The 18,187-nt window shown below is 46.6% G+C and overlaps 1 protein-coding gene across 3 annotated transcripts in view; it reads right to left on the bottom strand.

Moving 5' to 3' along the window:
- LSAMP (limbic system associated membrane protein) overlaps positions 1-18,187 on the bottom strand; it is an 879,058-nt gene that overhangs the window by 11,858 nt on the left and 849,013 nt on the right. For 2 of the 3 annotated variants that reach the window (XM_084527477.1, XM_084527476.1), the window contains 4 exons: positions 17,830-17,964; positions 14,161-14,281; positions 13,038-13,186; positions 6,789-6,824 (listed from right to left, as the gene is read on the bottom strand). In XM_084527477.1, coding sequence (XP_084383603.1) covers positions 6,789-6,824; positions 13,038-13,186; positions 14,161-14,281; positions 17,830-17,964 — 441 coding nt within the window. The remainder of the gene's footprint in view (positions 1-6,788; positions 6,825-13,037; positions 13,187-14,160; positions 14,282-17,829; positions 17,965-18,187) is intronic. The other variant, XM_084527478.1, reaches the window with a different exon arrangement.

Below are 18,187 nucleotides of genomic sequence, written 5' to 3' on the forward strand. Positions count from 1 at the left end.
CTTCTCATTAAGGAACAAAGAGCACAGCTCCCCTCACCCAGAGCATACGCAGCCCTAGGAAGCAGGCTTGCTAATGGAAAACTCCGGAACCTCTTGAAAAATTAATATTTTCATCAGCTTTGTGCGGGTCTGTTTGCTTACTTTATCCTCGCTACAGTTTTCCACGAGCTTTGCTGGGTATTTGGCAGGGGAAAGATTTGAGTGGCTGTGAACAGAAATGAAGAGGGAGGGACTGAGGGGTGCCTGGTAAGGAGGTGGAAGCAGAAGGTGAACTAGATTGGGCTGGAGAGTGACCAGCATGCTAGACATCACTCTGGTTCTGTAATCCAGCTGTATCGCTGCCTCTGCCCTTCCTTTCCGTCTCCTCTAGGGCCTGCAGCAAGGTGCCCCCTGTCCTGTCCTCGAGGTCTTCTTAAGGCCACCACTCCTCCCTGTGGACCCCCTTGCACCACCACCCACAGCAGAAACAGCCCCTGTGGGGTGAGGAGGTCCCATGGACCCCACCCATCCTGGTTCAGATCTGGAACAAGCTAGCCTTGGGAGCAAAGGAGAAGATGCCTGCACCCCCTCTGTCCATCCTCTAGATGTTCTGGGGTGCCTGCAAACTGCTCGGCGATGGTGGGATGTGCCTCTGAGCATGGGGGGTGTGTTGTGCATAAGGTGATCTGGCTCAGGAGCGTAAAGGACCACCAGCAAGCATGCGTTGTCTGTAACACCTACCGTAGAGGCAGCCTGGCTGGACCTCACTGCAGCCGTGCTGGCCACAGCACATCCTCCTCCATGGCCCTTGTGCCCTTGCTCCTGCCCATGCACCCGTTTCCCAAATTGCAAAGAGACATGCAGGTGATGTTGGGGAAGGGCCAGCGCATTTCTCCTTCGCTTGCCTTGCCGCTAGGCTTCTTTTTTTCCCCCCTGTGCAACCCCTCCCTCCCAAATCCAGCTCCCCCCCCCCCTTCTCCCGGTTGTTTTTGTTTTTAGAGAGAGCGCTCAGACAGCGGTATTAATCATGCAAGCCCAGCCATGTGTAATGTGCTTTATCAACAGCAGAGCAGACACTGAATGGCAACTGGTTCACCAGCGGGCCCGGCGCAGCGCCTGAGCCGGGAAGATAAACCCGCTGCTTCCCAAACCGACTTACCGTCATGGGTTAGTGAATGGAGAGACTGTTCACTTGGGACAATAACCAGAGGGGAGGTCAATTTGTTAGGCAAATTCTTAAGTGGTGCGCAGTGGAAACGGGAGCAGGGGGAGAGGAGGAGGAGGAAGGTGGGAATTGCTCTTTGGCCGTTTTCTCTTAGGGGGTGCGAGGGAATTTTGAGCGTGCTTGAGGATTAAATCAGGACAACAATGGCTGTTCTTCATCCTCCTTGCTGCCCTCCACACTTGGGTCCCCATCAGCCCAGCCAGCAGCTCACCATGGGAGGGTAGGGGAGGAAGAGAGGGAGCATTTAGATACACTTTCTGTGCAGTGGGTTTGGGTTGGTCTCCTGATTTCTAAGGAGGAAGGTTCAGCAGACAGCTTCAAAACCCACCTAACGTGGTATCAGGTATGAGTGTCCTCCAGGCAGGGGACATCTGGCCCAGGAGGGTCGTGGTCTGCCTGAGCCCTGCTCTGTAGGGCAATCTCCGTGCTCCAGCTCCGATGCTATCAACCTGTGTCCCTGCTGCACAGCTGATTTTCCAAGGCAGGTGCTTTTCCATGGGCTGTGTGTTTTCTATTGCAGTGGTTTCACCCACCCTCCACCCTCCCAGCTGACTGCTGAGCCCTGACCTCCGTTTGGCAGGGCTGTTTGGCGTGCAAAGCTGCACTTGTGACTAACCAAACCTTGAAACGCCTTCGCTACCCCAGTGCCAGGGCCCAGCCCTAAGGAATATCTTCCTGGGACTTGCAGTCTCAGTTCCTACCCTCTGCTTCTGCTCTTCCTCCCTCGCTGTATTCTCCACAGCATTACTACCGGAAAGGGTTATGCAAATATATGCAATCCAGGGCTCATTCTGGAATAAATCAATCTAAATTAAAATTAATGAACAAAAAGTACAGAAACAGATCAAGCAATAAAGCCATTTCTCTCTCTCTCCCTTGTGTCTTTTTTTTTTTCTTAAAAAAAAAAAAAAAGCTGGTTTCTTTTCTTTACACTTTTTGGGAAAGAATTAGAATGTTTTCTAATTTCTTAATCAATCTCAGCAAACAGAACCTGTCTGTTGCTATCCAGAAAGCTCACCAAGTAATGCTAGTAGCTGTAGTAGCAGGAATAATTCTTGGCATTTCTCTTTCCCCTCAGACATTGTTTCCCACTCCGTACTTATGAGCCATTTTGGAGCACACTATCATCACCTCTGACTTTTATTCCCTTTTAACCACATGGCCAAAATAAGATGTAATGACACTGCTTGCCTGGTACCTCTGAAATATCAAGAAAAAAAAAATCAATATGATGTTGGCCTTCTGCCTTTGCCCTGTCTTGTTCTTTCTGTTCCCTTGGCCTGAAGCCCCAGCAGGCTTGGCACCCACTGCACTTGCAGCCTACTGACCTGGCAGGGATGAACACTGACCTTGAGCGCTGAAAGAAACTTGGCCTGCCTGATCCACCCTGCAGAGCCATCCCCTTCTGCAATGGAGAATGAGCTTTTGGGAAAATCTGGCTGGATAGCACTGGCAGGGAGCAAGGTGAACCTTGAGTTGTGCTCGTTATCCAGGGTCACGGGCGTTATCAGGTGCTGATGCCCTTCTAAGCTGGGTCCCTACAACCATTATTTTTGTCTGCAGGTTTGTTAGGGTCACAATAGGACAAGATTGGTTATTTTGGCCTGTTTATGCTATGTTTTCCCCAGCCCTACCAACAAATATGGTTCAAAGGCTCTGAGGACAGCTTTTCACTGCCCATTTCTTGGAAACCATCTGAGAAAGCAAGCTCTGGCTTCAGTGAAGAAGACTTGAGAGACGGACGAGTTCTTTAACCAGTCATATCGTACCGGGAGGACTGGTTTATGTGGACTGAGCCCATATCGCTGCCTAAGCAGCAACCCCCCTGCAAATCACCTTTACCCTCTACACTTTCTGATGTATCTCCCCCCCCATGCTTCTCACCTTAGCTTCAACATATTCGGATTTTGCCAAAACAAGGAGACCCAGCTCACAGGAGAGCTGCCTGCTTAGCTTGGGGCAATGGAGGAGGTGACGGGGGTGCGGCCATGGGTGGGGGTGATAGATGGAGAACTATGAATTCCTCCGTAGCTAGGACCTCCACGGGGAGGGAGGAGAACCGAGAGGTTATTCCGAAGAAAGGTGCTCTCTTTTTCCCGCTCTGGTCATCAGACACAAATGAACATCTCTTTTCTCCCTTCCCCCAGCTCCCACCCACCCGATGAAGGCATTAGTGACAGCACAAGCTACACGGGCTACAGCTAAATGGAGACTAGCTACGAGCTACAGTCGGACAGGGTCATTCTCCCATCAGTGCGGGTTTTGGCAGAAACACAGGACTGCTCATTCTCCCTTTCCCTTCCCCTCCGCCAGTTATTTACACACTATCACTGTAAATCTCTTCTGTTGATGCCCGTGACTGGACTGTGCCACCCTCTGGGCAATAAGGCATCGCCTGTGGAGCTCCTGGGGTTCGAGCTAACCATGCTGAGAAAGTGCCTGGTTAATCTGTGGTAAGCCCTCACCACAAAACTCCTGAGGGGAAGACTTAGAGGTTTTGAAGCCTGTGTAAGCCATTCTGATGTGGACAGTAAGGGCTAATCAGAGAGTAGTGAATCTATGTGCAAAGGGCTGAGGGCAAGGGACAAAGGAGGAGGACAGAGATGAAACCAGAGGCATACTAGCGACAGATGCTTTCGAGGTACAACAGAGATCCCACTTGCCATGATATTGGCAGGTGTGGTGGGGAGTGAGCAAATTCTCTTTCCAGAAGAAAACCCCTCAGAAAATCACTTGATGATGGATTAAGGCCAGCTAGGTGTTCCAACATCCCATTACAATGTGATGTTATCATGTGGACAGGAAAACGTGATGAGGTGTTACCATCCTGGAAGACTTTTCAGGGCAAGTGCCCTGCTGGAAAATCAGGAGAGCTGGAACATTTACCGGGGACAAATCAGCAGAGAGCTGAATCAGCTGGGCTCCACCAGCCTCCTAGGATACAGCCTCATCAAATTCAAGTCCCATGTGTTCAGCTGAATGGGCTTCTTCCGAGTCCCTAGCCTGCCTGAAAACAAGATGTTTTCACAGCAGCTAGCTGATGATAGCAACGCTTAGCATGAGCACAGTGTTCTTCATCTCAAAACACCTTCCTTTTAAAATTAATGCTCAAAGCCCTACAGGGCAGGGAAGTGTTACCAAGGCTTAAGAGAAATGGAAATTGAGGGAGAAGAGGCTGCGATTGTGGTCACTGAGGAAGAGCTTGTTTGAGAGCTGAGGACTGCATCTCAGAATATAAACCCCCAGGGAGAAAAAGGTCAAACAAGAAGCTTTTATGCCTAAGGTTCCTTTGAAAGTGAACAGCAAAGTAAAAGCAAATGTTGAGATAAACCCGTATCTGTGCTGAAGGCCCACATTAAAGAAGCTGGTAGGGGCTTTCAGAAACCAAATGAGGTCCAGAGTATTTAAATTCTACTTTCCCCCTCTGCAAAATCCTCTTAGTGTGTCCTGGGTCACAGGAGATATCCCAGCGTTTGGCATCGCAAACTCCTGAAGCCTCCTCACAGAAGTGATGTCACACCAGGATGTCCTTCAAGATGATCTCAGGAGAACAGGGAGCAGCAAAAGGAAAAAAATAAGAACTTCAAAGGCAAGGAGGAAAGTGTTTTAAAGGATTGACAAAAGCTTTGCAGGATGGCCTTGGCGGCTTGATTAGGAGGGGCATTTGGTATGGAAATCTGGGCCTTGCTCACTTGCAGTTTTTGCTTTATCATTTACCTTAATGGACTACTAATTCAAAGCCAGCTGTAAACAGGGCTGGCTCTGGAAAGAATTAACAGTGCCTGCTTGTGGAATTTAAGGATATATAATAAAAATAATCATAAAAAGAAAGAGCCCTGGGTTTTCCATCAGACAAAAATATTTGTCATTGAAAGTTCTGCTTAAAAAAAGAACAAGCAAAATTGGAAAACTCCTCAAAACCTTACATCCCAAACAGCCTCAGCAACTTTAATTTCATATCCAAGCACACGTTTCATTTGCAATACATACGATAATGGTGTTTAATTGGATTTATTTTGCCACACTAGGTTCCCAACGGCCTACTTTACTCCTTTCTTCAGCTCCTTGAACGTTATTTACAAATCACTCTCTGGGATTTAATTTTAATGGTAGCTTGATTTCTTTTTTTTTTTTGCTCCTTTTTTAGGTACTTTTCTTTAATTGTGTTTGCGGATTTGCCTTTTAAATAGGCAATTGTGACTACATCCTGAGCCTGAATAAGTTGCCAAGAGCAGAGCTTGATTTGAAAACGCAGAGTAGTTAAATGGAGCTGATGTAACACCCAGCATTTATTGTTCTTTTCATGGGAGTACCTGCAGGTGCTTTACTTGGGCAGGTGCCCTTGTGCAAAACAACATGGGTTCATAAGAACACTCTACCTCCAAGCTCTACACAGACGTTAACTATTGAGGCCTCAGAGCATCCCATGCGTTGAGTATATCTCCATCATATGGCAGCGAAGCAAAGATACTGAGGAGCCCCAGGCCAAAGTGTTTTAAGTGAGTGAGGGGACTGGCTGCCTTATTGCTGATTTAGCTTCAAACCCCTGGAAACAGCCCGATTTCAGGAAGTGCTGAGTCTCTGTGCTTTTCCACAATATCAAGATTGCATCCAAACTCCAAACCTCGTGTGCACATCTGGGCCACGCTGCCTGGACCTAAGGCATGCTTTAGCAGCATGCGGCAAGAACAGGAAAAATACTCAGGCTCTGTTTTCCCTTCATACCCCCTGCCTTTGCAATAAACCAGTCCGTAACACCTCACTGTGGTTTATGTGTTTACCTTGAGCTTTTTTTTTTTTTTTTCATGCAGTCTGCCTCAGGTTGGAAACGAGGAGACATTTCTTCTCAGAAAGAGCAGTCAAGCATTGGAACGGGTTGCCCAGGGAGGTGGTGGAATCACCCTCCCTGGGGGTGTTCAAGGAAAGGTTGGACCTGGTGCTTAGGGACATGGTTTAGGGGGTGACATTGGTGGTAGGGGAATGGTTGGACCAGATGATCTTGGAGGGCTTTTCCAACTCTAATGATTTTATGATTTTATGATTCTATGAAATGCAGCACTACAGGACAAACAGATTTGGGGGTATGTGCCAGAGGAATGAGAAAACAATGTGTTTCACTGTGAATAGCTTGCACAGCTAAAGTAAAAAAATCTCCAGGCAGCACTTTAATTTTTAGCTTCTCACTTGTCCCCTCCACCATCTCTGCAACATTTTAGATCTGTTTATGCTTTTGATCCAAACCAGGATATGTGGGGGAAGAAAGCATAGGACTGGAATATACGTAAGGATTAGGTCCGTAGACAAACTGAGCCCCACTGAAGACTGTCCAGACCTGGATGAGGACACGATGTCATCAATCAAACCTGGGTTAAAGGTTGTTGCTTTTTAGCTGATTGGTTTCCTGAAATGGGAGGGGGGAAGGGAAGGATGAGGAAGGTGAGCAGAAGAGAACAAATGGCACGTAGAAGAGATGGGAAGGCCCTTGTTGTCCTGCACTGTTTTGCCCATCCCTTGCTCTTGGCATTTATCAGGATGATGGAGAATGACCCGGCTAGAGCTACTTTGACATAAAGCATATACTGACCTGGAAAAGGGTTGGGGAGTGTGGGTAAAACTCGTTCTAAGGGGGGAAAAAAAACAATAAGCAACATGCAGGAGAAAAGCCACTTTTCACAGCAAGCAAAAGCAGCAGATACAAACCTGATGGAGTTGTCCATCCACAAATTAGATGAGCTAGAGTAAGTTTCATACAGAGCATTTTGCTAGCAACACACCTATTATACATCAGCATTCCCTGGGACTTGGAGTCAGACAGAAGTCATTTGAAAAACTAAACAAATAATATCCACACAACAAGAGGGATTAAGCACCTGCAGAGAAGCTAATTGGAGTTGATGGGCCACATCTCCCCCCTAGCTTTCAAGACCACTCATCTCATCACACTACAGCTCCTCTTAGCTGCACCTCTGGCTGGAAAGTAGCCTTTGCCAGAAAGGTGACTTGTGGAGGTCCTCCACAGGTAGTTACTGCTCCCAAAGAACCTTCTCCACAATGGATTTCTTGCCTGAGAGAGGTCCCCTGAGGATCTGAGCATGGGAGATGTCACCCTGGTGAATCCCCAGGGGCACTCTGTTTCTTTTGCACCTTTGCCTTCCTACAGGAACAGAGCTTTTGCAGATTCATCAGCCTCCGGTAGCACACGGAGCCTGCTGTTTTGGTTATAGGGTTTTTACAACGCATCGTTTTTCTGTGCCACAGCAGGCCTCTGGTATACAACGCTGCTGGCTTCACATATTGCTTCTTCCATGCCAGGATCTCAAAAGAACTGCACAGAAACCGGAGGAAACTGGGGCTCGGAGACCTCAGTCTGAGGCTAACAGCAGTGGCAATCCCACTTTGCAGATAGCGCAGGTGAGGCACAGCACCAGGAAGCAATTTGCCCAAGGTCACACACTGAACTGTTGGCAGAGCCAGGCAGAACCATGAACACAAGCCCACCAGACCTGAGTAACGACCGGGTCTCTCTCCATTAACTGCAGAGCTCGCTGAATGCCTCGTGCTGCCTGAGATGTGTTCCTACTCAGGGGCTGTCTGCTGGGCAGACGTTCAGCTGTAGAGATATGTCACTATGCAAAAGCTGATAGGCCTGGGGCAATGAGTTGTCTCCGGGCTTACCTGTGAGGATGGTGCTAAGATCACTGCTGACGGGCATACGGCTTGGCAGGATACACCGACAGCCCGCTATTATTCTCTGATCACACTCTGGTCCCAGCTATTTGGAGGGCAACGCTCTTTAAAAAGCACTCCTGGTGCAAGGAGCTAGCTTCTGACTATCTGGAGCCCGTGGGGACACAGCAGGTCGATCCAATCTCCGTGACACTGGCAGATCTCCTGCCCTCACAGTGGTAGCGGGGCTGTTCGAATCCACAGCAGGCACGGGGGAGATTGCCTCTTGTGTAGAAAATACACGGTTAGTCTGGATCTCTGTGTTTATGCAGCACCAGGGGACTATTGTTCTGTGAAAGCAGGCTGTTGTGCTGACATGACTTCCTTGTTATTTAGTTTGGTTAAATAACTCAACTCCCCTTTACCTTCTTCCCGCACAGCAGGCTGCAGACTGCACAGCATAAGCAGTTAAAGCAAAGCACTACGGCCTCATTATCACGCTGCTTTCTATTCAAGGACTCTACCTCTGTTCCCCTCGCCTGCTGCGTGCTGTCTTTATTGCTCCACCCTGCCTCATTAGCAGCGTCTCAGGCTTGCCCCATCTGGCTGTCACCCTAACCACTATCTTCCCTCTCCCGAGTCTCCCTGTTATTGACAGCCCCTGGGAAATCACGGCGTTTGCTATAAGAGCCTCAGATTTCACTCGCAGTTGCACTAAACCCTAGCAGCCACCACCATCAACAGATGCTCAGGCACAAGGAAGCACCACGGGCAGAGCATCACGAGAAGGGGTGGAACAGGGCGCACACAGCCAGCGCATGTGCTGGGGCACTAGCAAGAAATGACAATTTAGAGGCAAGTGGCTGGGATTAAAACTGCTGGACTAAAATGGTAGCTATACCTGAAGCATCTCGAGGAGACCGTGGTGGGATCCTGCCTGCTGCTTGCGTCTAATTGGCACTGGCCTTACCAGGTGCTGCCTCACCTCTGCTTTTCCTAACTCACTGGAGGGCGCCGAGGATGCAAGCTGGAGAGGATGCGGCAGGGTTCCTGCTGAGGTGGCAGTCTCCCATAATTGAGACAATTTAGCCAGCAGGACTGCATAAGGAGGTGCAGCACTGCCCTGTTGTCTCCTGTTTTATCCTCAGGGATGGGCTGGCTCTGCGGGAGGCAGAAGGCAACTGATTTGGAAGGGCTTTCATTGCTTTTCTCTGCCTTGCTAGATTGCACCAGGTGCTGCGCCTGCTTCTGTGTGCCTGTGGATATGTTTGCTTGCTTATTATACCCACACATGTAAGCCTATGTATGCATGTATTTGTGTAACAGATGTGATTCTGGCACACACATACCTATATATATATATACACTTAATAGATATATATATACACATATATTTTTATACTGCACGGGTTAGGATATAAATTGTGGCTTTTTTTTTTTTTTCATAGCACTCTGTTGGCTTAGTGGAATGACAAAGAAACAAGTTCCCTCCCTCCTAATTCACTTGGAAAAAAAACCCTCTCCCTTTAGGTGTAGCACTGCTTTTCACCTCTGTCATGCTGTGATGGCAGCCCTGACTTGACCTCCCTGTCAGATAATTTTCATGGAGATCCGCATGCCCCTTTCTGCCCCTTTCACAGCTCGCACGGTGTTTTGTGCTTGGGGGTGACAGACCTTGTTCCTAGGCTCTGCAGAGCTGAACTAACCTACTGGCTCAGCAGTGCTGCAAAGCACTGTTGTGCCTCCCAGCTCCTCCTGTCTATGGACGTGTGATATGTTCCCCCCCGCCTTGCATGGGCTTTGGTGCTTGTTGAACTAATTCAGCTCTGCATAACAAGAGAAAACATTTGGCAGCATGTTGAGGGGTGGGTGGTAAACCTCAGTTACGTTTTTGTGGGTGTAGCGTGTTGTGCTGGCTCAGTGTGTGGTCCACGGAGTCCCAGAGTATAGGAAACACCAAAATCATGCAGCAGAGAGCAGGGTGAGGGACTGAAGGGACGGCAGCAAGCTATGAGAGGAGCTCTATCATCAAACAGTACCTCTGTGGGTATGCTCCCTGCAAACATATTCCAGATTGCTGTTGGAGACAAGTTCCTGGGTAAGACAGGCCTTTGGTCGGACCCAGCATGGCCATTTGGATGTTGCTATAAACTCAGTCTCCAGGAGCGAGGAGAATAAATCTCTCCACCTACAGCAGAAAATCCTGCTGCCGCATCCTTTAGAGAAGATCGCAAGCTATCTAGTCATATAGCTCAAGGGAGGTGCTTTTGTATTTTAATACATCTTCTAGCTACGGAATTGACATCTAAGGCACTTGGTCTCTCCAAAACTTTCTCAACACAGGCTGAGATTTCCTGGAATGGAAGTCACCCATTTTTCTCTGTTGCTAAACTGTTCTTTCACATCATTTCGCTAGCTCCCCTTCTGCCTTCCACCTCAGGCAAAGCTTCCAGTACCTCATTACTAACTCTCTAGTTGTTTCTTCACTACTGGCTGCCATTTTTTTTTCTCTCTGCAATGGGCCACTGAGGAATCATCATTGTGTCTGCCTCCCTAGTGGGATGTTGCCCTACAGTGAGTTTGTTCTCTATTTAAAAAAAAAAAAAAAAAAAGAAATAAAACCTCTGGTTCTGGGGAAGAAAAACACTCAAAACGTTTCTGTGTCTGCTGTACCTTGCCAAACTTGGCAGTGCTTTTTTTCTTTTTGTTTCTGCATGAGTGTGTTGTCTGGGAATGTGCATTTCAGCTATTGTGTGATCAGTTCAGTATTTTTTTCAGCCAGGCTTGTAGGTTTTTTGGGCCACTTCTTTATCTTTATGAGGCTTGATTCCCTCCACTCATCGCCTCCCTGGTTTTTTAACCTTAGGAATACCAACTGTAGCCTGTCTGAATTTATTATTTTTCTCTCTCTCTCTCTTTTCCACACTAACTATAAGAACAGAGAAACAATATTAAGCAATTTTCACAATGGCTTTCAGTCTCCATAACACTGAGCACTGAAGAAATGGGATTAACTAAGCAACAAAAATAAAAGTTAGAAACAGTCTGATGAAAATCATCAAATCTTTCTCAGCTCCTGCACCTCCATTCTTCTGGCTCTTGTGAAGTTGCTACTTCACAAGCTCTCAAGTGCTTTGCAGCATAAATAGGACTTGAATTTCTAAGGTAAAAATGATAAACAACATTCAACAACTCGACAGAAGGAAAGTTACCTCCATACACATCAAAAGGAGGCTAAAATAGAATCCTCGGTTTTATTCTCTTGTTGCAAGTCATCTTTCATATTTGCCATGGTTCCTCTTGGTATAGGTATCGGCAACTTTGCAAGATCTCCGTGGATCTCTTACAGGTTCTGCCACTGATTTTATGACCATGGGTAAACCGCTCCTTCACTCTTATTTCTTAGGTTCTTCTTGCAAAATGGTGCTATTAACACTCACCCATTTCTGAATAACTTGCGATGTTAAAATATTCATTGCTAGCAAATCCTTTGAGATCCTTTGAGGTGAAGCTCAATGCAAAATGCTTTTCTAGCAAAACCAACCCCCCATCCAAAATCACGTGTGCATACATACATTATTGAATTTCATCTTATATTTTGTTTCAGTGGTGCTTTTCAGCTCATCTGTATAACAGGAACCAACAGAGAGGGCCAAATTTAGAATTCAGCCACAAATAATTGATTCTAAACTTAGCATTATATTAATATCAGCAAGAACAAATCTGGAGTATTTGAAAACTGTGTTCCAAATTGCTGCCTGAGGATTTTATTTGAATCTCATGACAGTCACAAGACCAGGGTGAAAAGAATTTCAAAGTGGGAATTTGCTTTGTTTCTGTGACCAAATGCTGCAGGAAATCAAAGATATGTTATTTTATGATAAAGCTGATTCTTTAGTTAAAAAAAAATAATCTGTAGAACACTCCTAAATCTTGCAATAATTCAAATTGCACTTGTAATAAATCCAGAGGTGGTAAACACAGAAATGGTTTTATCCTTTTCCACTACATCTGTTAAAAAACAGACCAAAAACCTTTTATTTTCCCTGGTGCTTCCAGTAATCTGACCACACACAGCAGAAACTAGACTAAACTGCTTCTCATATTTAGACAGCTTTGCATAGTTTATCTTTTTTTTCCTTTTTTTCTTTTCTTTTTTTTTTTTTTTTTTTTTTCCTGTTTAAAAGGTCATGCAGGTCATGGCCTGAGTGTTTTAATTCAGTGTGGAAACATCAGAGGAATATAACCCTATGTCACTTCTTGGTCTTTGGGTGCATTCATGTGAGTGGGTCACTCTGCTGCAGTCTATTTCTGGTGGCAATAATAATGTGCATTGTAAGCTGAGTCCAAGTGCTGTGCCTAGGATCCAGAACTGGATTTTGAATAAACCTCAGTTTATACATGTACATGGGTGGGAGAAAAGGAGCAGGGTCTTTATTTAGGGCAAGTTTTGAACCAGCTGCAAAATTCAGACTCAGCAGGTAATTCTGTTCTGGAGTTTGGTGTAGTCCCAGCTTCCACCCTTTTATGTTTACTGCTGTAAACTCAGTAATTGAAAGGTAGTAGAATGAGATCCCAGGAATTTTGTTCCATATTTCATCTGCTGATTACCTTTTTCCCCATGTTCCCTACAGTATGCCCCCTTAAATCACTCTGTCTTATCCCACTTCTTTCCTTTCCATTTTCCTCCTATTTTCAAACTCATTTCTCTCTCCTTTTTTTTTTTTTTTTTTTTTTTTTTTTTGACTCTCTTGTTCTCCTCAGGCTCAGTGGCTAGTCTCTCCATCTCTCTGAATTACTTGTCATTTCTCAGCTGTCACAGACCCTCCGAGCCCCGGCCTTTCCTCTCCTTATTAAAAGGCCTGTCATTCTAACGGGGTCTTTGGTTCCAGCCTTAAAACAAACACGTTTTTATTACTTTAACAAAACCTGACTTCAGCAAAGAAAGTCGATCAAAGGGCTTGACCGTAAACATTTTAATTTGGCTGTGTTCTTGTTTCACTGTCAGTATGAACACGTATGTGTCTGAAGTAGTCAGTTCCCAGCTGGAGGTCCCGGGGCGTTGGCAAGCAGATCATTCCTGAGTTTTGTGCCCCTGTGTGCTTACTACCAAGCCTGGTCTTTGTGAGAGCAACCTGGATCCCCTTTCACCCTCTCCCATACTTACTGTAAAGGTATAGGCTGGCGTTTGTGACTCCCAGCTTGTTGGCAGCCACGCAGGTGTAGTTCCCGTAGTGCTCCTCAGTGACGTTGGCCACCATCAGCAGAGACTGGCTCCCCGTGCTCTTTATCTCCAGACCGTTGGCGCTGTTTATCCTGGGAAGAGAGGAGAAGAGGCGTGTAGTGCAATGGCAGTAGTGTATGGGGAGGAAATCACAGCCCAGGGGGTGGGTGGTAAACCAAAGTTATTTGGACCAGCTGGAGGGTGAGGATGGAGGGAGGCAGAGATGAGATGTAAGAAGGAAGAGGACAAAGGAGGCACTGATGGAAAGCAGGAGGAGGGAATGAAAGGAAGGAGGAACACAGTGGAGAGAAATGCCACTGGTAAAGTAGTGGAGAAGAAAGAAAAGCTGAGGGTAAGGGAGGAAGCATTTATCTGGCACTGGCTTACACTGGGAAATGAACACACCATGGCCAGCTGAGGGCTAGTCTATAGTTGGAGAAAAGGTTTTTAGTGAAACACACCAATTAAGGCATTCTAATGCATGCTTTAACAAAAGCGAGCCACTGCTGAGCCTGGACATGTGGGTCAGGTTAAAAACTGCAATAATAAAACCACTTCTAAATGCAAAGTAAATGCTCAGGTATAAGGAATAGACAGATGCCTTTTCTCATTTTCCCCTCACACGCAAACCCAGGTGGCTCAGGTTGCAGAGAGGGGGGAGCCTTACACCTCAAGCAGCACCATCCCCACATGAAGGCAGCCAGAGTGGTGTTATTTACCTGGGGACCAATGCTGCCTATTTTATTTTCTGTATCATGGATGAACATTTAATGCACGAACATTTGAAGAAAACACTTTGGATGTCTTAATTGCAAATTGGCCCATTACCGACTTGAAGGGAAGAGCCCCATATTTAGCACCTCTTTCAGCATCCCTGGCACAGAGAAGGATTGCCTCCTCCAGCCCCAAACATGCTGCCTCTGAATAAGCTGATGGAACAATCTTAATGTATAGGGCTTATGGAGAGTAACTTGCTTGAGGAGAAGAATTGGGGATGATAACAGCTCTGAGGATCTCCTGTTGGACTGAAAAGAAGAGAAAGGAAAAGGAGGGCTAATGGTCTTACCTGGTGTCATCCCTGTACCACTCAAAATCAGGCGTGGGCACTGCTGATGCCTCGCACCGGAGTAAGGCTTGTCGTCCCGTGGCCGCTTCATTGCTCTTGGACTCTGTGATGGTGGGAGGGTCTGCGGGGAGGAAACGCTGGGTCACTTCTCGCATTTTCAGATGGAAGGAAACAGTGAAACTGCTTCAGGGCTGGCTTCCTTAGGCAAACTATTTGAGCTGGAGGAGGTCTGTAGCTGCTGCATGCTGTGGCACATCCACCTCTTGCTTCCCTGGAGAACACCTGCTCTTTGAACTCCCCCTAATACATTATGCCAGCACCACTCCATATGCATGCTTCTCTTTACTGGCCCTCTGTCATAAATGCATAGGCACACACAGGCAGAGTTAAGGTTAATGATGGAGTTATGTAATTTATGAATATTTACCTGTGGCTCTCTAGTGCACATGGGCTCATCAGAGGGAAGGAGATGAGAGAAAGATGTTCACAATGGTAAAGGAAGGCAGCAGCAGTGAAAGAAGAAGGTAGGAATTTAAGACTAACACAAACATTATTTTCTGTACAACCTGCGTGTCTAACATCAACACTATAATAAGAAAGGAAAGGGCTGAGGGCAGAAAGACATTCACGGCTCAAAACAGAGGAGCTTTAGCAGGAGCTGTGGGTGTGACTTTGAAAGCCAGACCTCTCGCTGAGACACCTCCCTGAGGCGTGCGAGGCCACAAGGCCTGTGTGAGCCCTTTCGGACACCACGCTTTGTCACAGGCTCGAAGGAGGTCGTTCAAGCTAGCTCTGTGTGAAGCCTGTCCTCAGCCCAGCCTGGTGCTCCCAGCCCTGCTCATTTCACAGCCTGAGAGCTGTGCCACGGGCAAACAAAACTTGGGAAGCATCGGTGTGCTCTGCTGGAGCAGGGCCCAGGTACTGGGCAGGGTAGGTGCCTCTCAGCACCGTGTTTGAAATGTTAAGTGACAGGCTTTACAAATTAAAAGGCAGAATTATTTCCACCTGGCTGCTGAGAGGGAGGAAGTGCCTTGTCTGCCATCACGGGTGCCTGGATACTCTGAGAGTCTGGGGCTGCAGCTCAGCTCTGCTGAGACTCAGGCTGCCATAAAGCACCTTCCCTCTGCAGGATACAGCTCTGCTGTCTGTATCCACCCTGGAAAGGCCAAGAATAAGAATCAAAATGGATGGTGTCAGTCAAAGGAAAAAAAAAATAATAGTTCTGTCTGGAAAATGTATGGTGAGAAGTTTCTTGTGAACACATTAGCCATCTCAATGTGATCCCTTTCCTGACCTTAATTGGGATTTTATGCAGGGCTTTAGGGATATTGCAGCGCGCCCTCTAACATCATAAATATTAATAAGTGTACATAAATAGGATCCTACATTCAAAGGCTGTGGGTTCACGTAAATATTTTAATTTGGAAAGGAGGAGGGGTAATAAAAGGAGAGCGAAGGTGATTTTTTAAGCATCCTTCTTTGATTTTTTTGTTTGAGCACTAGATCTTCCTGCTGTCTGCAGCAAGAAAAACCTTTTCCACCTCACTAAATCCAGCGCATGTGATGAGTCATGCAATGAACAGCACCTTTCTGTGAGCCTTGAAAACACAGCCGCTCCGTGTTTGGCTGTATGCTGCTGGGGAAGCCAGGAGTGGGTCCCCTTTCACTGGGGTTTGCCCTCTGCTCTTCCCCAGGCCTCAGTTTCCCTGTCTGCAGTGTGCCAGAGCCATTACTCACGGAGCCTGAAGGTGGTAGTGTGAGACCAAAGCAAAGAGACTGTGCTTTCTCCTGCAGTCGGGGCTGACAAGCTGCCTGCTCTGCAGCCTCAGCGAGAGATGAGATGATAAGAGATGGCCAGGAAGCTCCTCACGTTGGGCAGGTCCCATTTTTCAAACCTACTGCGATTTTCATAATTTTTACTGCTGGTGGTGTATTTAAAGAAGCAAGATAAGGAAAGACGTATGCAAATATCTGGCTTTCATTTCCCAAATTATTTATTTTTTTTTCCTGTGCAGGGCCCTCATGAACTCTGAGTTTTTCCCTTTGCTTGGCAATAAAAGATCTCTCCTGAAGGAAATAATAATTTGTGCACATTACAAATTAGGCCGTGTAATAATATTACAATATCATATCATTTTATTTTCATGTGCTGTGACAGTAAAAATGTTTAAAATATTACTCTAGTATAGCTACTATGAGTTGAAACAAAGTCAAAATCAAACACTGACTTTATACAAACAATCTGTTTCAACCATGTTAAAGGCATCATTGAAATTACGCTTCACAGAAATATTTGAAAACATTAACTGGTTCTCATGGAATGCCTCAGGTTTATAAATTTGGCTGGTTTTGAAAGAAAAAGATACTTTAGACTGAAAAAAAAAAAAGCTTTAGTTCAGAAAATCTGCTACTATAGTTTCATACTAATGGCAAAATTTGGCCCAAGAAGCAGCCTTTATTAAACTACTGTCACCCAATTTTCTAAGATAATTCAAAAAAAAATAATGATGTGGAATCTGAAGACACTGCAGGGAGCCCAGAAGCAATGCCTATAACCTTGACTTCTAAAGCAAGACAAAAGAGTTGATCTGATGTGATGGCTCAGAAGGAAAGAAAGAAAAGAAGAGCAAGAATGGTATAAAGAGGTGCTAAAACCACATGGAGTGGCAAACGAGGCTGAGATGAGCTGAGACACTTGTTGCCGTCAGCTCTCTGCCCTAACCTACTCCCAGGGAGTGCATACCCATGAATCAAGGGCACGTATACGCACCCTGAAACATGCCTGTAACCGTCTCCAATTTCAGTTTAAGTTAATAGTCTGCGTAAATTGAAGCAGGTCTAGAGAGGCTGCACGTCCCATTTATCCATCCCTGCTGCGGAGGTATTAACCTCCAAGCAGGGGAACAGCGCAGGCAGGTGGGGATATTCCTCTTAAATCACTCCAGTGCCAAACATGAGCCATAAAAACAGGGAGGTGGATGTACACACACGTAGGATTGTGCTACTAAAGGCAGGCTGAAATATCTTGTGTGTGCAGGCATGGCCGATGTGGTCCACTCGCTACAGCAACACCCAGCGAGGATTCATGGAGGTGTGGGGTGTGGATGCCAGCCACACAGCCAGCCGTGTGGCTACGCCTTTGGCTGAACCCTTCTCTGTGCTGCATAGGTGCACGGAGGGCTTTGTGCAAATGACCTGAAGCCTGCTTAAAAGTCACGTTTCTGGCCCCTCTCATTAACTCGTGCCTCTCCCACGTGTGCCCCCAAGCCCCTGGGGCGTGATGCCCGTGTAAGCGCTGCCGAGCCGACTGGGTGCAGGCAGGTGCGTTCGCTCTGAGCCGGCTGAACCTTATCTATCCTTGCTGCCTTGCTGAAGCTTCTCTTCACGCTACTGTTCTCCCGAATATCAATGAGTAAAAACAAGGCATTGCCAGCCATACTGAGGGGAGAGAGAGGGGCAGTGCACTGCTTCTTGCTCTCTTTCTCCCTTTTCCCCTCACTCTTCTTATGTATTTCCAAGCTTAAAGCACAAACTATACCCTTTGGTAAGTGCCCCACATTTCAGATTCTGTAATTTAGACCTGGAGAGGCTTCTCCCTTTATCCTAACGCCACCCGTGGCCATGGGGAAAGCTCTCCCTGTGGACCTGTTCCCCTTGTAAGGTACTCACAGTTCACAGTGACCCGGACTTGCTTGACATCTGCTGAAGCAACCTCGTTGGCAGCTTTGCATTCGTACTTGCCCGACTGCTCTCGCGTGATCCCCAGGATCTCCAGATACTCTTCCTCACCTTCAAACTCTCTGCCTGCAGAAGAGAAAAATACAGATGGTGGCTCTGCCTGGCATACAGATCGGGGAAGTCTTCTGCTGAATTCCTATGGAGGAACAATCACCACAGCGATTCTGCAAATAAACAACAGCTATTGAGGGAGCTATTTTGAGGTTATTTCAGAAGCTGTATCAGCAAGATATTTGCATTTTATTTAGTTATTGAAAGCTTGGTTTGGAAAACTGGGGAAGGAAACATC

Source organism: Aythya ferina, assembly GCF_964211825.1.
Source record: "Aythya ferina genome assembly, chromosome: 1".
Classification (NCBI taxonomy): Eukaryota; Metazoa; Chordata; class Aves; order Anseriformes; family Anatidae; genus Aythya; species Aythya ferina.